Source organism: Littorina saxatilis, linkage group LG2 (assembly GCF_037325665.1).
Source record: "Littorina saxatilis isolate snail1 linkage group LG2, US_GU_Lsax_2.0, whole genome shotgun sequence".
NCBI lineage: Eukaryota > Metazoa > Mollusca > Gastropoda > Littorinimorpha > Littorinidae > Littorina > Littorina saxatilis.
Window position 1 is genome coordinate 44,440,651 of NC_090246.1, and position 18,244 is coordinate 44,458,894.

Genomic DNA, 18,244 nt, shown 5'->3' on the forward strand with positions numbered 1-18,244 from the left:
GATTCTTGTAAGTCAGACAGCATTATGTGATCTCAACTAACGTATTTTCCGGGTCATAAGGCGCGACTTTTTTCCTCGAGTTTGACCCCTGCGCCTTGTATAACGAAGCGCCTAAAACGTGTATGAAATACGAAAAAAAAAAATTGGGGAAAAAATCATGGGGAACAAAACGTAACAAGAACTCACCTCCATCTCGAATACCGGTAGTCGTTTTTTTTAAATTCCGTGAGCATCAAAGAGACCGCCTGAGTACCAGTCAAACAACTTGTGATAATGCATGTTTCAGCTACTAGGTACTACCCTGGCCAAGTTTCCTCTCAAGACATCAAAGAGACCGCCCCATAAGTTAAACTCGGTCACTGACCCCGGTGCAGGAAGTGTTTCCTCTCAGATATGACAGGGGAACCACCTCTCATAGCTAAAACTGGGTCATTGACCCCTGGGAAGAAGGTCAGTGTCTATAAAGAAGGCAACCCAGCTATCACAATGGCACACACAGAGCACACATATTTCCACTCTGTATTCTTCCTTTGATGTGCGGCTTATTTTCATTCTTCGACGGTTTGTTACCGGTATACTTTTTCAATTTTGGTGCGCCCTATCGGCCCCCTGCGCCCAATGGGTGACTGGATTACAATTTTTTGAGTCACTTGAGAAAAAGTGACTCTATGTAATCGGTCAGTGTTAGTCTGTCCGGCCGTCCGTAGACACCACCTTAACGTTGGACTTTTCTCGGAAACTATCAAAGCGATCGGGCTCATATTTTGTTTAGTCGTGACCTCCAATGACCTCTACACTTTAACGATGGTTTCGTTGACCTTTGACCTTTTTCAAGGTCACAGGTCAGCGTCAAAGGAAAAATTAGACATTTTATATCTTTGACAAAGTTCATCGGATGTGATTGAAACTTTGTAGGATTATTCTTTACATCAAAGTATTTACATCTGTAGCCTTTTACGAACGTTATCAGAAAAACAAGGGAGATAACTAGCCTTTTCTGTTCGGCAACACACAACTTAACGTTGGGCTTTTCTCGGAAACTATAAAAGTGACCGGGCTCAAATTTTATGTGAACGTGACTCATTGTGTTGTGAATAGCAATTTCTTCCTGTCCATCTGATGCCTCATATAATATTCAGAACTGCGAAAGTGACTCGATCGAGCGTTTGCTCTTCTTGTTTTGAAAGAAGGGGGTGCGCCTTATGCGCTGTAGCGCCTTGTAACCCGGAAAATACGGTAAGTGTTACAATTAAGTCTGGAAATGTTTCATCTTTCAGTAGATTGTTCAACAAAAAAGAACAAGGAGTGGAGATGGTAGTAAGATCAGTTTGTAGTCTATTGACATGCATGTTCAGAAGGATGTTGTCAATTGGTGGATTTCATGCATGATGTTTGATTGCAGGTGTGATTCTGTACATCTTGCTAGTAGGCTACCCTCCCTTCTGGGATGAAGACCAGCACAGGCTGTATGCTCAGATCAAAGCTGGTGCTTATGATGTAAGTCACAGTTTGTGTTTGTTTTTACATTATCACAAGTTTTGACTAAATGTTTAAACATAGACGGGGATTCGAGACGAGGGTGGTGGTGGTGGACCTTTTTTCCCACCTTTTTGGCGACCTAAGGGGGGGTTTAGGTAACCGTTCACGTGTGAACGACTACTTACCGTGTGAAGGGCAACCATACATTTTTTTGTGAATGGCTGCTTGCCATGTGACGTGCGCGCGTCTCCACGCTGACAAGCTACTGTATTTGTCACACTACCACAGCTACCTAGTAGTGATGTGTTACTCAGTCTTGACATGTTACTAATATCAATACATCACCACTGCTACTTTAATCCAGCACCACGGCGACCTGCTTGGTACTTTCTCGCACAATTTTCAAAACTCCCACCATAAGGCTTATATGGGTTCTGTTTACAATGCCAGGGGTGGGAGTTCTTCCGTCCCAGGAAGAATTTTTGCAACTTTTTTTTTTATACCATCAGAAGAGTGTGTTTAGCATTAGCAAGGGATATATCTCTGGGGGTTTCTGTTTTTGTCTAAACCTTCTTCTTTTTTTCACCTGAGCACTTAGCCCTCTTGAAGGTGTTTAATTGAAACAAACTGACTTGACACTTGTTTCTCATTTGGTTCAAGCTATGGTTCAACAATTGTTTGAGAATATACCACCTGCAAGGATAAAATCATAAGCTACAAGTAAAAATGTGTAATACAAGCGAGGTGACTGTTATTTCCTGTGTTTGCCTTACTTTTTTGTTAGCATGTCGATTTTCCTTTAATGCGGTAAATATTTTTTAAATCAAAGACAAAACTATGTGATGAAATCAAATACCTTCAAGTTTACAAGATTTTATAATTATGTGCATCTCCAATTTTAAGTTTTTTTAAGCAAGGAGAGGCTTCTTAAACCCTTCTTGAAATTTGTTTACCACTTGTTATTGTAGATCCCCTAGCAAGAGTAATGCAACCAAACACCTTCAAGTATAGAAGTTTTTGATTTTGTGCATTTAACCCCCCCCAGAAAAAAAAAAATTGTGTGCTGTTTTCAGTTTTAAAGCCAGGAGAGGCTCAACTAGCACCTCTTAAATTGCAAAAATTCATTTTCAGCTGGTTAGTTACAAATACCTTCACGTTTACAAGATTTTTTAATTTTGTGCAGGTCCAATTTTTTTTTTTTTTTTAAGTGAGGAGAGGCTTCTAAAACCATTCTTGAAATTTGGTTACCACTTGTTTTTGTAGACCCCCTAGCAAGAGTGATACAACCAAACATCTTCAAGTAAGGAGGTTTTTGATTTTTGTGCATTCATCCCCCCCATTTTTTTTGTTTGTTTGCTGTTTTCAGTTTTAAAGCCAGCAGAGGCTCAAATAGCCCCTCATTAAATGCTAAAATTCATTTCCAGCTGGTCAGTTACAAATACCTTCAAGTTTACAAGATTTTTATATTATGCATCTCCAAAAAGCTTGTTTGATCTAAGATTTAGAGTCAGGAGAGGCCACCCAAACCCTCCCTTAAATGCTAAATTTCATTAAATTACAAAATCTTACCCAACTCACATATAGCAATTAACCCTAGTTCAGTGCTGGTAATGCTGTACGCGTCCCCTTGGTAACAAGGGAAGACAACTCTAAAAAAGAGTGACCATAGACCGTCAAGGGGTCAAGGCCAGACCGAGATCGAGGTTGCCTTCCGTATGCGCGCATGTGCCTCCATGTATTCATTCCTACCTCAGCGCTCAGTCAAGTTGGTCGCTGTTTTGTACGCTCTGGCTGTTTACAGCCGTTGTCACTGAGTCTTTTGACTTTGTTACATTCCTCTTGGTCTTCTACTCTTCGTCTTGACTTCGCTACTATGTTGGGGTGAGATCTTTCCTTGTTTTTGTTCATGATCTTGGTGACATTTTGGCCACAATTTGGACTTGTAACATTTTTTTGAAAATTTTTTCTTGAGTCTTTTTTGTCATGGCTGATCGTGCCAGGAAGAGGCATACTCCCAAACAGGTGGCTGCTTAGTCCTCTCTGTCTAAGAAAACGCCTAGGAAATTTAAACAAACCGGCCAGGCTGTTGTTTCTGTTTTAGAACCGACCTCCAAGAAATGTATTTGATGTTTTGGTCTATTTACCGGCTACCTCCATTTTGCCTGTTAGGTCCTCGGACAAGGTCGTTCATGAAGATAAGTCTGTTAAAAGGACTTCCTCTTCTGTGGGTTCTGGTTTTGCTTCTACGGACGTAGCTGCTTTGCTACTTTCGCTCAGTTCGCAGGTTTCATTTTTGGCTGCGGAGATTTCTTCCACTAGAGCGGAACTTCGGGCTCTTCCTTCCGGGGTGACAGATATCGCCTCGCTGGCCAAGGTTCGCCCTTCCCCTTCCGCCACGGTCACGCGCGCGGATGTTCATGCTTCACAGGATGCTGATGACCATCACTTCCTTTCATTGAGTGGTCCGTCTTCCGGCGTTCCAGTTCAGTTTAAAGGTATGTCAGCCACGCAAGTAACCGGGTTCTCCGGCCAAAGCGTGGCGCGTTCTCAGGAGGAAGTAACCCCTTTCGTAAGTCGTGGGGGCGAAAGTTCTGATCTCTGGGCTGGCCAATTCCGCACAGGCGGTCGGTCAGTTCAGGGTAAGGACCCTGAGAAGCGAACGGAAGTCTTGTTGCACCCCGCCTTATCAGAAGATTTTGGCCTGGGTGTGCAGCTTCCGCTTCCGCCCTGGGGGCAGGAAGAGGGCAGTAAAGCTATCTCCCCGTTGAACTATGATAGTCAATGTGGGGGTCAGCTTCCGTATTGCACGGATGTGCATGAAGGATGTACTGATGATGGTGCTTCCGCTATGGGGCAGGCATGGGAATTGTCCGCCGAACGGCGGATTTCCGCCGAATTTTTTTTTTGTTCCGCCGAAAATGCAAAAGTGTCCGCCGAAAAAATTAAGGGGGGAGGCACACAAAAAAGGCACCGGTTACTTTGGCCTTTGCGCAAAAGCCCGCGAAAACTTTCCATACTTTGTTGAACACGCACTGCTACCGCCCGCCTCAGTTATTGAACTTTTATGTTTGAAAGTAAACCAGATTGCACAGATTGTGTTACAAGTTACATTTTCCTGTTTGTCTCAACAGATCAATTTTTTTTACAAATTTAAACCATATAATACATGTATATATTTTTGTTCTTCAAAAAAGCAAAAATTGGTACATTTTTGTACTAAAAACTCTGATTCTAAAAACAGAATTTAATGGCAAACTTGGAGCTCAGATGACACCAGATTGCACCATCTGGGTTCTTTGGAGAAAATTTTTTCCGGGGGAGCATGCCCCCGGACCCCCCTAGTAAGACTAGGCGCTTCGCGCCGTCGACTTGACGCTTCGCGTCTTCGGTTATAAATTTTCTGCCTTTTTTACAATTTTCAATTCCCATGCCTGATGGGGGAAGGCACTGAATTCAGGTTGCCGCAGAAGCTGTCAAACGCTGTTGCGTTGGCAGCTGAAACGGTTTCAAGTATTTTGAGGAAGCAGTTCAGCTTCTCTTCCGCCCGGGGGGCAGGAAGAAGTCAGTAAGGGTGGCTTGCGTACGGTCGAGTTACCATGTTCGCTTTCCCTTCCGGCTGACTCTCCATTTGACTATGGCAGTCAATGCGGGGGTCAGCTTCTGGTTTGCACGGTTGTGCATGAAGGTATACTGACGATGGTGCTTTCTCTGTGGAGGAAGGCACTGATTTCCGGTTGCCGTATAGGCTGTCAAGCGCTGTGGTGTTGGCAGCTGAAACGTCTTCCAGATTTTTTTTGAAGAAGGGGTGGTCGAGTTGAAAGTTCAGTACGCTCCACCACCTTCTACACTCAGAGATTTCCGCGGATTCAAGGAGATTAAATGCCCTTTCCGCTTTCGGGAATCTCCGTCGTTTTTGAGTCACTTGAGAAAAAGTGACTCTATGTAATCGGTCAGTGTTAGTCTGTCTGGCCGGCGGCCGGCCGGCCGTCCGTAGACACCACCTTAACGTTGGACTTTTCTCGGAAACTATCAAAGCGATCCGGCTCATATTTTGTTTAGTCGTGACCTCCAATGACCTCTACACTTTAACGATGGTTTCGTTGACCTTTGACCTTTTTCAAGGTCACAGGTCAGCGTCAAAGGAAAAATTAGACATTTTATATCTTTGACAAAGTTCATCGGATGTGATTGAAACTTTGTAGGATTATTCTTCACATCAAAGTATTTACATCTGTAGCCTTTTACGAACGTTATCAGAAAAACAAGGGAGATAACTAGCCTTTTCTGTTCGGCAACACACAACTTAACGTTGGGCTTTTCTCGGAAACTATAAAAGTGACCGGGCTCAAATTTTATGTGAACGTGACTCCCAGTGACCTCTACACTTTGACGTCTGCTTTGGTGACCTTTGACCTTTTTCAAGGTCACAGGTATGTCTTGAAGGAAAAAAATTGAAATATCATATCTCTGAAACTATTCATCGGATTTGATTCAAACTTTATAGGATTATTCTTTACATCAAATTATTTACATCTGTATTGTATTGTGAATAGCAATTTCTTCCTGTCCATCTGATGCCTCATATAATATTCAGAACTGCGAAAGTGACTCGATCGAGCGTTTGCTCTTCTTGTTTTTTTAGATGGCGGAGGTTTTGTTTAAATCACGCACTCAAGTGGGAGTTCCGGGTGTTACGGTGCCTTTGTTGACACTACACAGTCCGGCTCCTGATTCTGCTAAGCCTTGGCGGGCTCAAATGGATCAGCAAGCACCTTCGGTCGCGGCCTTCATTTGGTAGTTCAACATGAACGCACAGCCTATCAATCTGGTTGATGTGTTTGCGCTGACACGTTCTGCTCTTCCGGTTCACACTGGAACCGGCAAGAAGTGGTAGAGGTTTATTCGGTAGGGGGTTCTGGTTTCTAGTTTCTCCTACCGTCTCTCTTTTTATCAGGAAACAATATGTTTGGACAGTTTTTCGTCCCATTATTTGTTGTTTCCTGCCGCTACACAGGATCGCTATGAATCTGATCAGCATTCTACTTAGGTTAGAACGCAGATTAACAGGCTCTCAAATCCAAGTAGCAGGAAGTTCATTCACGACAGCTGCGGGCCTATGGTTTACACCTTCTTTATGTCCTCACAATGATTTTGTTCGGACTTTCTGTTAACTTCTTCCTTATTGACAAGAAGTAGTAAACGACGTTAAACACCAAATAAAGAAAGAAAGAAAGAAAGAAAGAAAGAAAGAAAGACAAGAAGTAGTTAGAGTCAGTCTGAGAACAACAGGGCTGCAGGTTTACGGCACTCTTTTCAATCTTACTCGACGGGTAAAGACGTTCAAGATCACAGCCATGTTCATTCATAGGTGTTTTTTGTCACAACCCATGAATACAATGAGGCCTTGTCTTTGTTAGACTCGGATTCAAAGGAAGAAAAGCAGGACTGCGTCTCACTCTCGGTCAGGCTTGGGTAGGCACTTGAAGCAGGTCATGCACCAGCAGTAGCCTATTCTTTTGGCTAACCGAATTGGAACAGGCTGGGTTTTACAGCCTCGGTTCATAGGAATGTAAGCGTTTCTTAAAGTTCAGGAACGTTTATGCTCTTTTCCTCTCCGAGAAGGACTCTGGTATTATGTACTCAGGTATCACTCTCTCTTATCGTGAGGAGAATGGTCTCTCCTCTCTAAAGCGGATGTTTTTCTCCTAGGCCTTTCGGGCCTCGCACCGTCTCAAGGTTTGACGATGGTGGTACGATTTCCTTACGGTCATCTTGAGAGTTCGCCCTACTCAATTCTGAGGCACGGATCGTTCCATGCACGGATCGTTCCATGTTTGGCACTTCAGCAAGCGTCTAATACGACGCTTGCTGCTATTCTGGGTTGTTTGTTTGTTTTTGCATAGCTAATGAGAGTTATGTTCAGATTTTTCCCGCTAGCGCTTAAATCGCTTTGGGATTCGCCTCCTCTAGACTGAATCAAGTATATTCTAAGTCAGAACTGGTTTCAACACATGACAAGTCAGTGGTTTGAGTCTATCTAGATTACTCAGGGCATTGGTCTTGATCGACCACGGAACCCCCCGCGGGTTAGGGGGAAGAATTTACCCGATGCTCCCCAGCATGTCGTAAGAGGCGACTAACGGATTCTGTTTCTCTTTTTACCCTTGTTAAGTGTTTCTTGTATAGAATATAGTCAATTTTTGTAAAGATTTTTAGTCAAGCAGTATGTAAGAAATGTTAAGTCCTTTGTACTGGAAACTTGCATTCTCCCAGTAAGGTCATATATTGTACTACGTTGCAAGCCCCTGGAGCAATTTTTTGATTAGTGCTTTTGTGAACAAGAAACAATTGACAAGTGGCTCTATCCCATCTCCCCCCTTCCCCCGTCGCGATATAACCTTCGTGGTTGAAAACGACGTTAAACACCAAATAAATAAATAAATCGACCACGGAAGTTAAGTAACTTCGAGCTCGTTTGGTACTAGGATGGGTGACCTCTGGGAACGCTTAGTGCAGCGTTTTCCGAGACGCATTCAACCAGGCAGTTTTGTACTGTGTACGAGTTTTTCAGGGCGCCCGCTTTTGCGCTCCCTTGCAAGAACCGCAGGTTTAGATTTTGCTCCTGTTAGCGCAGTCATTTTGTTTGACAGCAATTTTGGGCTCAGGGGTTCTCTGTTTAGTGAATCTCGGTACATCTTCGATGAGAGGAGGCATATTTACCGAAACTGGAAGTTTTTCCTTCAGGTTTCGGTTGTAAGACATTTTCGCTGACTCTTCTTCGTCAGGAGTTTAGAAAATGCCAGAATTGGCGACATCTTCTTATGTTGTCTCAGCTGGGGAATAAGGGGCGAGTCTTCTTACCTCTTATTCATTGCGAACGATTAGTGCCTACCTCATGGATACTTTGGCACTGTGGCTTACTCCACCTCAATCCTCTCAGTGATTCACTCCCAGGAGGGGGTTTACACGCAAGGTCAGTCGGATCTTTCTTTGTTTGATCCAAAGGGAGACGCACATGTATGTGTTTGTTTTTACTACTCGTGTGATTATGAAGACAGGTTTGCTGTCTTCTGATCTTTCACAGCTCTCGTTTTAGAGTTAGGTCTGTCTTCCTGTTTTAGCTGATTGTAAGAGGTTTTCACTCCTTTTTTGTCAGTCGGGAGCAAAGACAGAGACAGTGAGGTTGACACTCTCTTCGGTTGTCCGGAAGACGTAACTCACGAAACTCGCCAGAACATGCTCAACTTACTGGTGCATATTCTGACTCAAATATCTTTAGGGTCAATGAGCCACGGTCCGTGACCTCATAGATTGAACTTTTCCGGTGAAACCTACCCCTTACGGTAGAGGCTTCTGTCAGCTACTTTCGCTGGGCAACACAAAGGGCTTTCATAAAATTCCATAGTTTCAGCACTTCGTTTTAAGAGCTTACGGAAAGAACTAAGGACTCCATCATGTGGCTGACCTTAGTCTTGGCACAGAAGCTTTTAGCTTTGGTTTTGTTTCTGTTTCATTTACGCAAAAGACATCGTTCATCTATGTTTTTGCCAATAAGAAATAGAATCACATTCCTTCTGGTTCAGTGATTCAACTTAGGCATTATACCCCTCAGAGCCATTTTTCTCCCGCGAGTTAGCAAGCTACACTCTGTGGTAGCATTCATTACGGCGGCTCCTGGATTTTTCTTTACTTTGCAATGAGCTAGGAGTTTTCTCCTACATCACAGTATTGCTAGCATCCTCAAGGGCTCTTCCCTTGATGCAGCATGGTATAAGTCACAGCTCCCGTCCCGGGATTGGTATTCTGTTTCAAAAAGATGGCTCTTTCTCTCTCAAATTTAGGCCAGATTTCCTTACTAAAACCAGAAATCTGGTCTATCATCCTCTATTATCCGCTTCCCTTCCCTGAGTGAGGTACTTGCTCCCGGAGACCATGACTTGTTTAACTGTCCGGTTAGGGCTCTCATTAGATACTGGGCCCGGACATGGCCCGTAAGCTCGTAAAGCCAAATAACTACTCTTTATCTCCATCTACTCGGCTCGGGATAAAGACATTCCATGGGTCTCTTTGGCCAAATGGGTAGCCACACTGATTCGACAGTCCTGTCTTTGATGGTAAGGCCAGTCATGTGACAATCAGGCAGTCCTGCCTCTTGCTGCGGTCAGAGCTCAGGAGGCCCTAACCTGGGCCTGGTCAATAGCATTCCTCTGCTCCGGTCTCCTCTCAGAGGTTCTGGAGTTAGCCTACTGGCGCTCAGAGGACGTTCTTTTATTGTTTACTACCTCCGAAATGTCGCGGTACCGCGACAGGACGGTAGTTGTGCTCTACCAGCTATGGTATCGGCAGGACAAGTTCTCCGTTCTTGGTATTGTGAATTTCCCTCCGCAATCTGAGTTGGGTAAGATATGTAATTTAATCAAAAACTTTAGTAATAAATTTTCATTTGATTAATATACTTACCCAACTCACATAGTTTATTCCCTCCCGCCTCCCCGCTGTTGGGGGTATATCTATCTAAAAAAGAAGTGAGTTGGGCTTCGGTTAGAATGAATACATGGCGGCGTATGCGCGCGCATATGGAAGGCATTCTCGGTCTGGCCTTGACCCCTTGACGGTCTATGGTCACTCTTTTTTTAGAGTTGTCTTCCCTTGTTACCAAGGGGACGCGTACAGCGTTACCAGCACTGAACTAGGGTTAATTGCTATATGTGAGTTGGGTAAGTATATTAATCAAATGAAAATTTATTACTAAAATTTTTGATTTTCGGCTGGGGGACACTGCCCCCCTAGACCCCCCAGCAATGGCGCTGCCCCTGCACCCCGCCGGAGCCTTAGCGGCCCCTGGACCCCGGCCTTCCAAAATGTTCAGTCCTGGCGGGGATGTAGCTCAGTCGGTAGCGCGCTGGATTTGTATCCAGTTGGCCGCTGTCAGCGTGAGTTCGTCCCCACGTTCGGCGAGAGATTTATTTCTCAGAGTCAACTTTGTGTGCAGACTCTCCTCGGTGTCCGAACACCCCAGTGTGTACACGCAAGCACAAGACCAAGTGCGCATGAAAAAGATCTTGTAATCCATGTCAGAGTTCGGTGGGTTATAGAAACACGAAAAATACCCAGCGTGCTTCCTCCGAAAACGGCGTATGGCTGCCTAAATGGCGGGGTAAAAAAACGGTCATACATGTAAAATTCCACTCGTGCAAAAAACACGAGTGTACGTGGGAGTTTCAGCCCACGAACGCAGAAGAAGAAGAAGAAGGTAACATTTTGGGCTCTTACCCATGCAGTGAATGCTATTCTCGTAAACGTTGGGTATAATGGTTGTGTAGTACTTATTCTCTTCTCAGGGTAGTATTTTGCAATTAAATTATGACTTCCAGCAGTTATGAAAGCAAAATGTTGTTACTTTGTGGTTGTGTTTTTCCATTTTTTTTCTCTCAAAAATGTGTTAAAATGAAAAAAGTTTTGCTGGCTGTCGAGCAATGTTTTTTCATGGTTGTCCCTTTCATCCTTTTTGTCTTCTATATAACACAAATCAAACTCTAGTAGATTTGACTGGCCTTGGGGTTAAAATATCGTTGATGTGGATATTGATTTAGGCATCGCATTAAACACAAACGTGACCCTCCACCACGAAATGAGTCGCATGTCACCTCGCGCGGTTCTGCGCTAGGCTTAATATAAGTCCGGGGGGACTGTGGTACAAGTGTGAGGGTCATCTTAGTCACAGGCTTATAACTCGAAAAGTTTTCGCTCTTTTCTAAAACGGTTCTTACCACTGGATAGAGCATAAAACACTCTGTAGGAAAATTTTAAAATATGAAAATCATGCAAAGATGACATGCGACTCATTCCGTGGTGGAGGGTCACAAATCGTAAGACAATCGCGTCTGAAATTGGAAAGCTTTGAAAAAAGTTAATTTGATTGAACGAATATATCACAACGGTCTGCATTTGGCTCAGTGGGAAGATTCTGCGCTCTAGAGCTGTGTCCTGGATTCAATCCCTGGTCTGGTCGATTTTTGTGTGTGTATCTATTTGTACTTTTTTTTAAACACTTTTGTGCTTTAACTTTTACATTGCTTTGAAGCACTTGCCATGTTTTGATGTAGATTCATCAAAAACAGACTGCCAAATTCAGGAAATACAATACAAATTCCTTTTTAAAAAAATGACGAATTAGACATTTTTACTGAAACCTTATTTAACTGTTTAGTATATTTCTAAAATATCAGCATGTCATAGTCATCAAATTTACAAAATTCCTTATATGAATCTAAAGAAGGTGACCTATCTACTTAAAACCTTTTTTTCTGCTTAGTAAATTCATTAAAAAAAATAGCATGCGAAGTTTGCGTAATTGGAAACAGTTATAGTAATTTGAAGAATATAACAACTTCATTAACATTAATCTTCTTGTTTAGTAAATTCACAAAAAATCGGCATGCAAAACTGAAAAATAACAATTTTCCTATGAATTTGGCAAATTTACTGATATTTTTTTTCCTGTCCAGTGAGTAGTTCCGATTTTCGGAAATAACTTTGTCGGGTTTGTTGAAGAGTAACCTTTTCTTGCAAAGCCTCTGCCAAACATTGGAGAGGCCAATCACTAGCGAGGGGAGTGTCGAAAACACGTGGACAGGAGGTTTTGCAAGAAAAGCTCACTCACCCACAACACAAACAAACCCGACGGAGTTATTTTCGGAATTTGTCTATTGATCAAACAACGGCCTGCAACTGAATTAAACAAAATAACCAGTTTCCTAGCATTTTCCAAGTTTATAAAATCCCCAACTTACAAATAACTTACATTTTCAGGAAACTTGTTAATTTCCTAGTTTTGTAAATTTACTGTAACATGGATTAAAAAAAAAACACCACGAAATAAATACATTCCATAAAAGAAAGACTACTGAGAAAAAAAAAAAAAAAATCATTCAATCATAATCGATCAATCAACTTATTTCTGCTGTACTTAGGGTTAGGATTACACCACGAATAATGAGAATGCAGGGGTGGGATTTCTTCCGTGCCAGACGGAAATCCGTCCCAGGAAGAATTTGGCAACTTTTTTTTTTTTCATTCCTTTTTTTGTTAATCCCTGGCAGCTGTTGTTTACACTGGGTTTGTGTGACCCATGTGGTTGTGCCAGGTCAGCCACCTTTCACCATGTCCCAGACCGCTTTCATTAAAAGTACTGAACTTGTCAAATCCAGGTGCACGGAGCCCCTCCCTTACCGAAATCTAGTATACCACAAATGTGCTACATGTAGCGCATAATTAGTACACTGTTTAGTACGTATGTGGTACGTGCTAGAAATGTGCCAAATTGGAACCATGGACTTAGAAAAAAAAATAGACAAATGCAGTATACCACAAATGTGCTACGCCTGGTACATTTCTAGCATGCTCTACAAATGTGCCACAAAGGTTCCAATTTGGCACATTTGTGTTACATGAGCTAGAAATGTACTACAAAACTGCAAACCCGCTACTGGATTAGCACATTCCTAGCACGTGCCACAAATGTGCTATGCCTGGTACATTTCTAGCATGCGCTACAAATGTACCACAAAAGTTCCAATTTGGCACATTTGTGGTACATGAGCTAGAAATGTACTACAAAACTGCAAACCTGCTACTGGATTAGCACATTTCTAGCATGTGCCACAAATGTGCTACACCTGGTACATTTGTAGCATGTGCAACGAATGTGCTACGCCTGGTACATTTCGAGCATGTGCAACAAATGTGCTACGCCTGGTACATTACTAGCACGTGCCACAAATGTGCTACCAAACTAAACCTGCTATTGGATTAGCACATTTCTAGCACGTGCCACAAATGTGCTACGCCTGGTACATTTCTAGCACATTTGGCACATTAAAAACTTAATTGTAGCTTATACTTATTGTATTTTTTATTAATAGTAATATTGTACTATAATTTATAAATCCAATTGTACTTGTAGGTTTGCTGTTTTGTGGTACATTTCTAGCGCACACGCGCAGCAGCTATTCGAGCAAGAAACCGGGTGAAAATGCACATATTAGCACATTATTGGCATATTAATAGTACACTATCGGCACACTGACCTAAAATCCAATTCACAAAATTATGATCTTGTTCAAATCACTTCAATTGATTCACACACATACATTATGTATGCAAAAACAGAAAACCCAAAATAGATGTGGAAAGAATAAACCGCTTTTATTGAATGAATATGGAATGTCAGTAACACACACTGACCACAGACCTAGATCCTTATGGAAAATGAATGTCATTTACACATTACAAGTACAACTATCTAGATTCTCATTGAAAATAAATTTCAGTTCCACGTGTTATTGTTTTGGAATTTGAGGTCAGTTGGGTAAGACACTTTACGGAGAAAACTTGAACTTCGCTGTCCCCGTTTTGTGACGATCAAGATTTCAAAGTCAACTATGGCACAAGCTTCTGTAGTTAACCTTCACCGTACTTTGTGGGTTGAGGACGACCCAGAGCCTCACAAAATCGACTTTATCTCTGAAACTTTTTGGAGTTTTTAATTGAGACTTCATGTAATCTCTAATCACCATACGACCTTTCCATTGCCCATTTTTTGAAAGATAATCTTTATTGTTCCCTCTCACGTGCAGTCGCCATTGTTTAATACTTTTGTAAACAAACAAATAAACGATGACGTAATTTGAACTACACAGTCCGGATCATGTGGGTGGTGGACGACCCATATGAAATTACGTAATGAAAGTTACGTTGTTTATCCTTATTCGGATGACGTGGGTCGTGTACGACCCAATATACCCTGCAAAGAGGCGGCAAAATGTTTATTCCTATTCGGATGCCGTGGGTCGTGTACGACCCATACTTTCTACGTTGAATCCTTTGGAAAGTGTGGGTCGTGTCATCCGGACTGTGTAGTCCAACGCTTGATCCGGTGAAGGTTGAAAGGAGAGTCCCCCGGCGAAACGGTCAAGAACAATTCTAGAACCATTCAAGAAAGGTTCATGAATATTCATGAATTTATATTCTAGAAGATTCTTGAATTATTCATGAAGATTAAATGAGAATTCTTGAATTTTAACTAGAATATTTCGATGTTTTGGTAAGGAATATTCTTGAAAAAGGACTTGAATAATTCTAGAATATTCTTGCCTACTTGAAGAATATTTCTAACATTATTCTAGAATATTCCTGACAATATTCTAGAATATTCCTAACAATATTCTAGAATGTTCCTAACATTATTCTAGAATATTCCTAACATTATTCTAGAATATTCTTAACACCATTCTAGAATAATTCAAAAAAGTTCAGGAATATTCATGAATTTATATTCTAGAAGTTTCTTGAATTATTCCTAAAGATTAAATGAGAATTCTTGAATCTTAAAATTTTTCTGGAATATTCTTGAATCCTGTTAACTTAAAGTATATTCTTGAACATGTCTTAAGTATTCTAGAATATTCAAAACTAGGTTGAAGTTCTAGTATACTCTCAACACAATTTTCAGAATGATCTTGGAATATTCTGTGCTGGCATTTAAGAATAAATCCATTAAGAATATATTCTTCATACAAATCAGAATGATAGTACAATTATCTAATGACTAATAACAGAACAAGAATATTTAAAGTGATTTTTTCCTCCATCAATACTTGATACAGCAGACAAAACAAGATTTCATTCAATACTTTATCACATGTAATTTAACTACTCCAAGGATGATAAATCGGTGATGGTTATTCATTTGGCGAAGAACCTTTCCACTGGTCACACCGGGTGCAGTCTGAATATTGGAGCCGATGCTTTGCAAGTTGCGGATGCCCTGTAAAGTGTAATGAAAATACAATTTTAAAAGTCTAAATGTTTCTTTGTGGTGCTTATTTTCATCATGCTAAAAGAGTCAATAATATGTCGAAAAATGTTTTGTGAATTTTGTCAAATCAAGTGTGCCATGTCAATGCTTTTATCAAATAAGTCACCATTCATAAAAGTATTGAAACAACTAAATGATAACTTTAGTTAGCTTCATTTCCAGAAATGCCATCCAGAGAGTTTTTGGGGACTGACATGAAACGGGCCAGGAATGAAAGAAATTACAGTATTTAACTAATTTAATTTGTAAAGAGACTTTTTGTTGCGATTCCAAGCCATTTTTGACTCACATGCGAAGCAAAAGTGAGTCTATGTACTCACCCGAGTCGTCCGTCCGTCCGTCCGTCCGGCCGGCCGGAAAACTTTAACGTTGGATATTTCTTGGACACTATTCAGTCTATCAGTACCAAATTTGGCAAGATGGTGTATGATGACAAGGCCCCAAAAAACATACATAGCATCTTGACCTTGCGTCAAGGTCGCAGGGGCCATAAATGTTGTCTAAAAAACAGCTATTTTTCCCATTTTTCCCATTTTCTCTGAAGTTTTTGAGATTGAATACCTCACCTATATATGATATATAGGGCAAAGTAAGCCCCATCTTTTGATACCAGTTTGGTTTACCTTGCTTCAAGGTCAAGGTCACAGGAGCTCTTCAAAGTTGGATTGTATACATATTTTGAAGTGACCTTGACCCTGAACTATGGAAGATAACTGTTTCAAACTTAAAAATTATGTGGGGCACATGTTATGCTTTCATCATGAGACACATTTGGTCACATATGATCAAGGTCAAGGTCACTTTGACCCTTATGAAATGTGACCAAAATAAGGTAGTGAACCACTAAAAGTGACCATATCTCATGGTAGAAAGAGCCAATAAGCACCATTGTACTTCTTATGTCTTGAATTAACAGCTTTGTGTTGCATGACCTTGGATGACCTTGACCTTGGGTCAAGGTCACATGTATTTTGGTAGGAAAAATGTGTAAAGCAGTTCTTAGTGTATGATGTCATTGCTAGGTTTAGTTATTTGACCTTGACCCTGAAGGTCAAGGTCATGTAAAGGTCAAGGTCAAGCATGTGAGTCGTATGGGCTTTGCCCTTCTTGTTTTTCTTCAGTTTTGGAATAATTCATTCATCATGTTTTGTGCTTTCATTTAATTATCCCAAATTTTGTTGTGACAAAGGTTTAAATCAATAAATGTTGATTGCCTTCACTTAATTACCTGAGTAAATCTCTTCTTGCATCACTATTCCCATGGCCTTGACTGGCTTGAGCACCTCTTCAAGCTCTTGAAAAGACTTGCACTCTCTGACAAGATGTTGATGGGTTAATGGTTTGCAGCTTGTTGCCTTTTGATGCAGCATCTGTAAAAAATGAGAAGTGATCAAATTAGAACCATTATATATAATTATAAATGCTCAAGTTTGAATATATATATTTATATTTACTAATAAGGGGTAAATACTGAACTATTTACAAATAATACTAATAGTAATCATCTTTTTTCATGCAGGAATTTTTATAAGTATAAATATATATATATGTTGCTGACCAAACTCAGTCTCCTGTAAAGTCTTGTAATTGACTAGCTAATACTCAGAAGACAATTATTTGAAAAAAATAAAACAAGTGCCGGCTTGCTGATTGACACTTGACTATTAGTATCACTGTCAGACACATATATTACTATCAATGAATGATCCATGTGCAAATTACACTTACAGTTACACAGAGACTGAAAAGAATAGGTTTGAAAGCCCGTACGAAACGTTCTTATAAGAAATTGGACCCAATTTCATATAAGATTCTTATAAGAGTCTTGTATGACAATTTCATATATGTGGCTTATAGGTATTTTAAATGCAAATGAGGTAAATTCTTATAAGAAACTTATATGAATCATATATGAACCTATAACCTGAGCTCATATAGGTCTCTTATATGAATCTTATATTCTCTTATAAGAAAGCTATAGGTCTCTTATATGAAATGTTCATATATGAGACTTATAAGAATCTTATATGAAACCTACATCTCCCTTATAGGATTCTTATATGTCTCATATATGATATTTATATGGCTCATACTAGACACACGACCTTGACCTACATTTGTGTTTACAAGGGAAATAACACCTGCTTAACCCAATTTAACTGTCTTGACTTTGAATTATAATGAATCCAACTGCAAAATACCTTTTGGTTCAGTATATATACATATCTTTACTGAAGTTGTGTTTATTTTGAGGGCAAAAACAAACAGATCTCTAAATCACTGGTCACAAGAAGAGGAGTAAGACATGCATTGTCCTCTTCAAATCCAATACTTTGAAACTTGAAATTATGAACAAGAAACAACAAACAAGTTACAGCCACAAATAATTTTCTTGAATATGCACAGCTGTCACAGTTTCTTGTTGCTTGAACCAAAGTAGTGCTGGTAAACATGATTTGATCACCTGATGCAGAACCAGAACTGTAAAGTAAAATAAATAATGGAGGGAAATTCTGGATTTTGAATAAAAACACAAACCTGTCAGTGTCAAGCTGTTGGGTTGGTTGGGCTGCCAGCCACCCACAAACATCAGCATGACATAAACATTCTCTTCACATATTCATACATCAAGTCCAATTATTTCTGTAAGAACTTTGCATTTTAGTCCTGCTCTTTCACTGATTTTCTGCTAAACATCCTCACAGAGCTGCTGTCACAAAGATGGCCGTTCAGTCAGGGGGAGATAATGCTCAAGGCAAACCATCCACTTCCTGTTCATATATGAGCCAGTATTGCCAGTAATTCAGCATTGTCCAATATTCTTTCTAAGTCCTGAATTCTCCTATGCAGAAACTAAGTGATGATTCATATAAGAGTCATATAAGA

At 40.7% G+C, this 18,244-nt stretch overlaps 1 protein-coding gene across 2 annotated transcripts in view; it reads left to right on the forward strand.

Annotated features, from left to right (window-relative positions):
* LOC138955403 (calcium/calmodulin-dependent protein kinase type II delta chain-like) overlaps positions 1–18,244 on the forward strand; it is a 396,239-nt gene that overhangs the window by 137,032 nt on the left and 240,963 nt on the right. For both annotated transcript variants that reach the window (XM_070327018.1, XM_070327025.1), the window contains exon 9: positions 1,403–1,497. In XM_070327018.1, the coding sequence (XP_070183119.1) occupies positions 1,403–1,497 (95 nt within the window). The remainder of the gene's footprint in view (positions 1–1,402; positions 1,498–18,244) is intronic.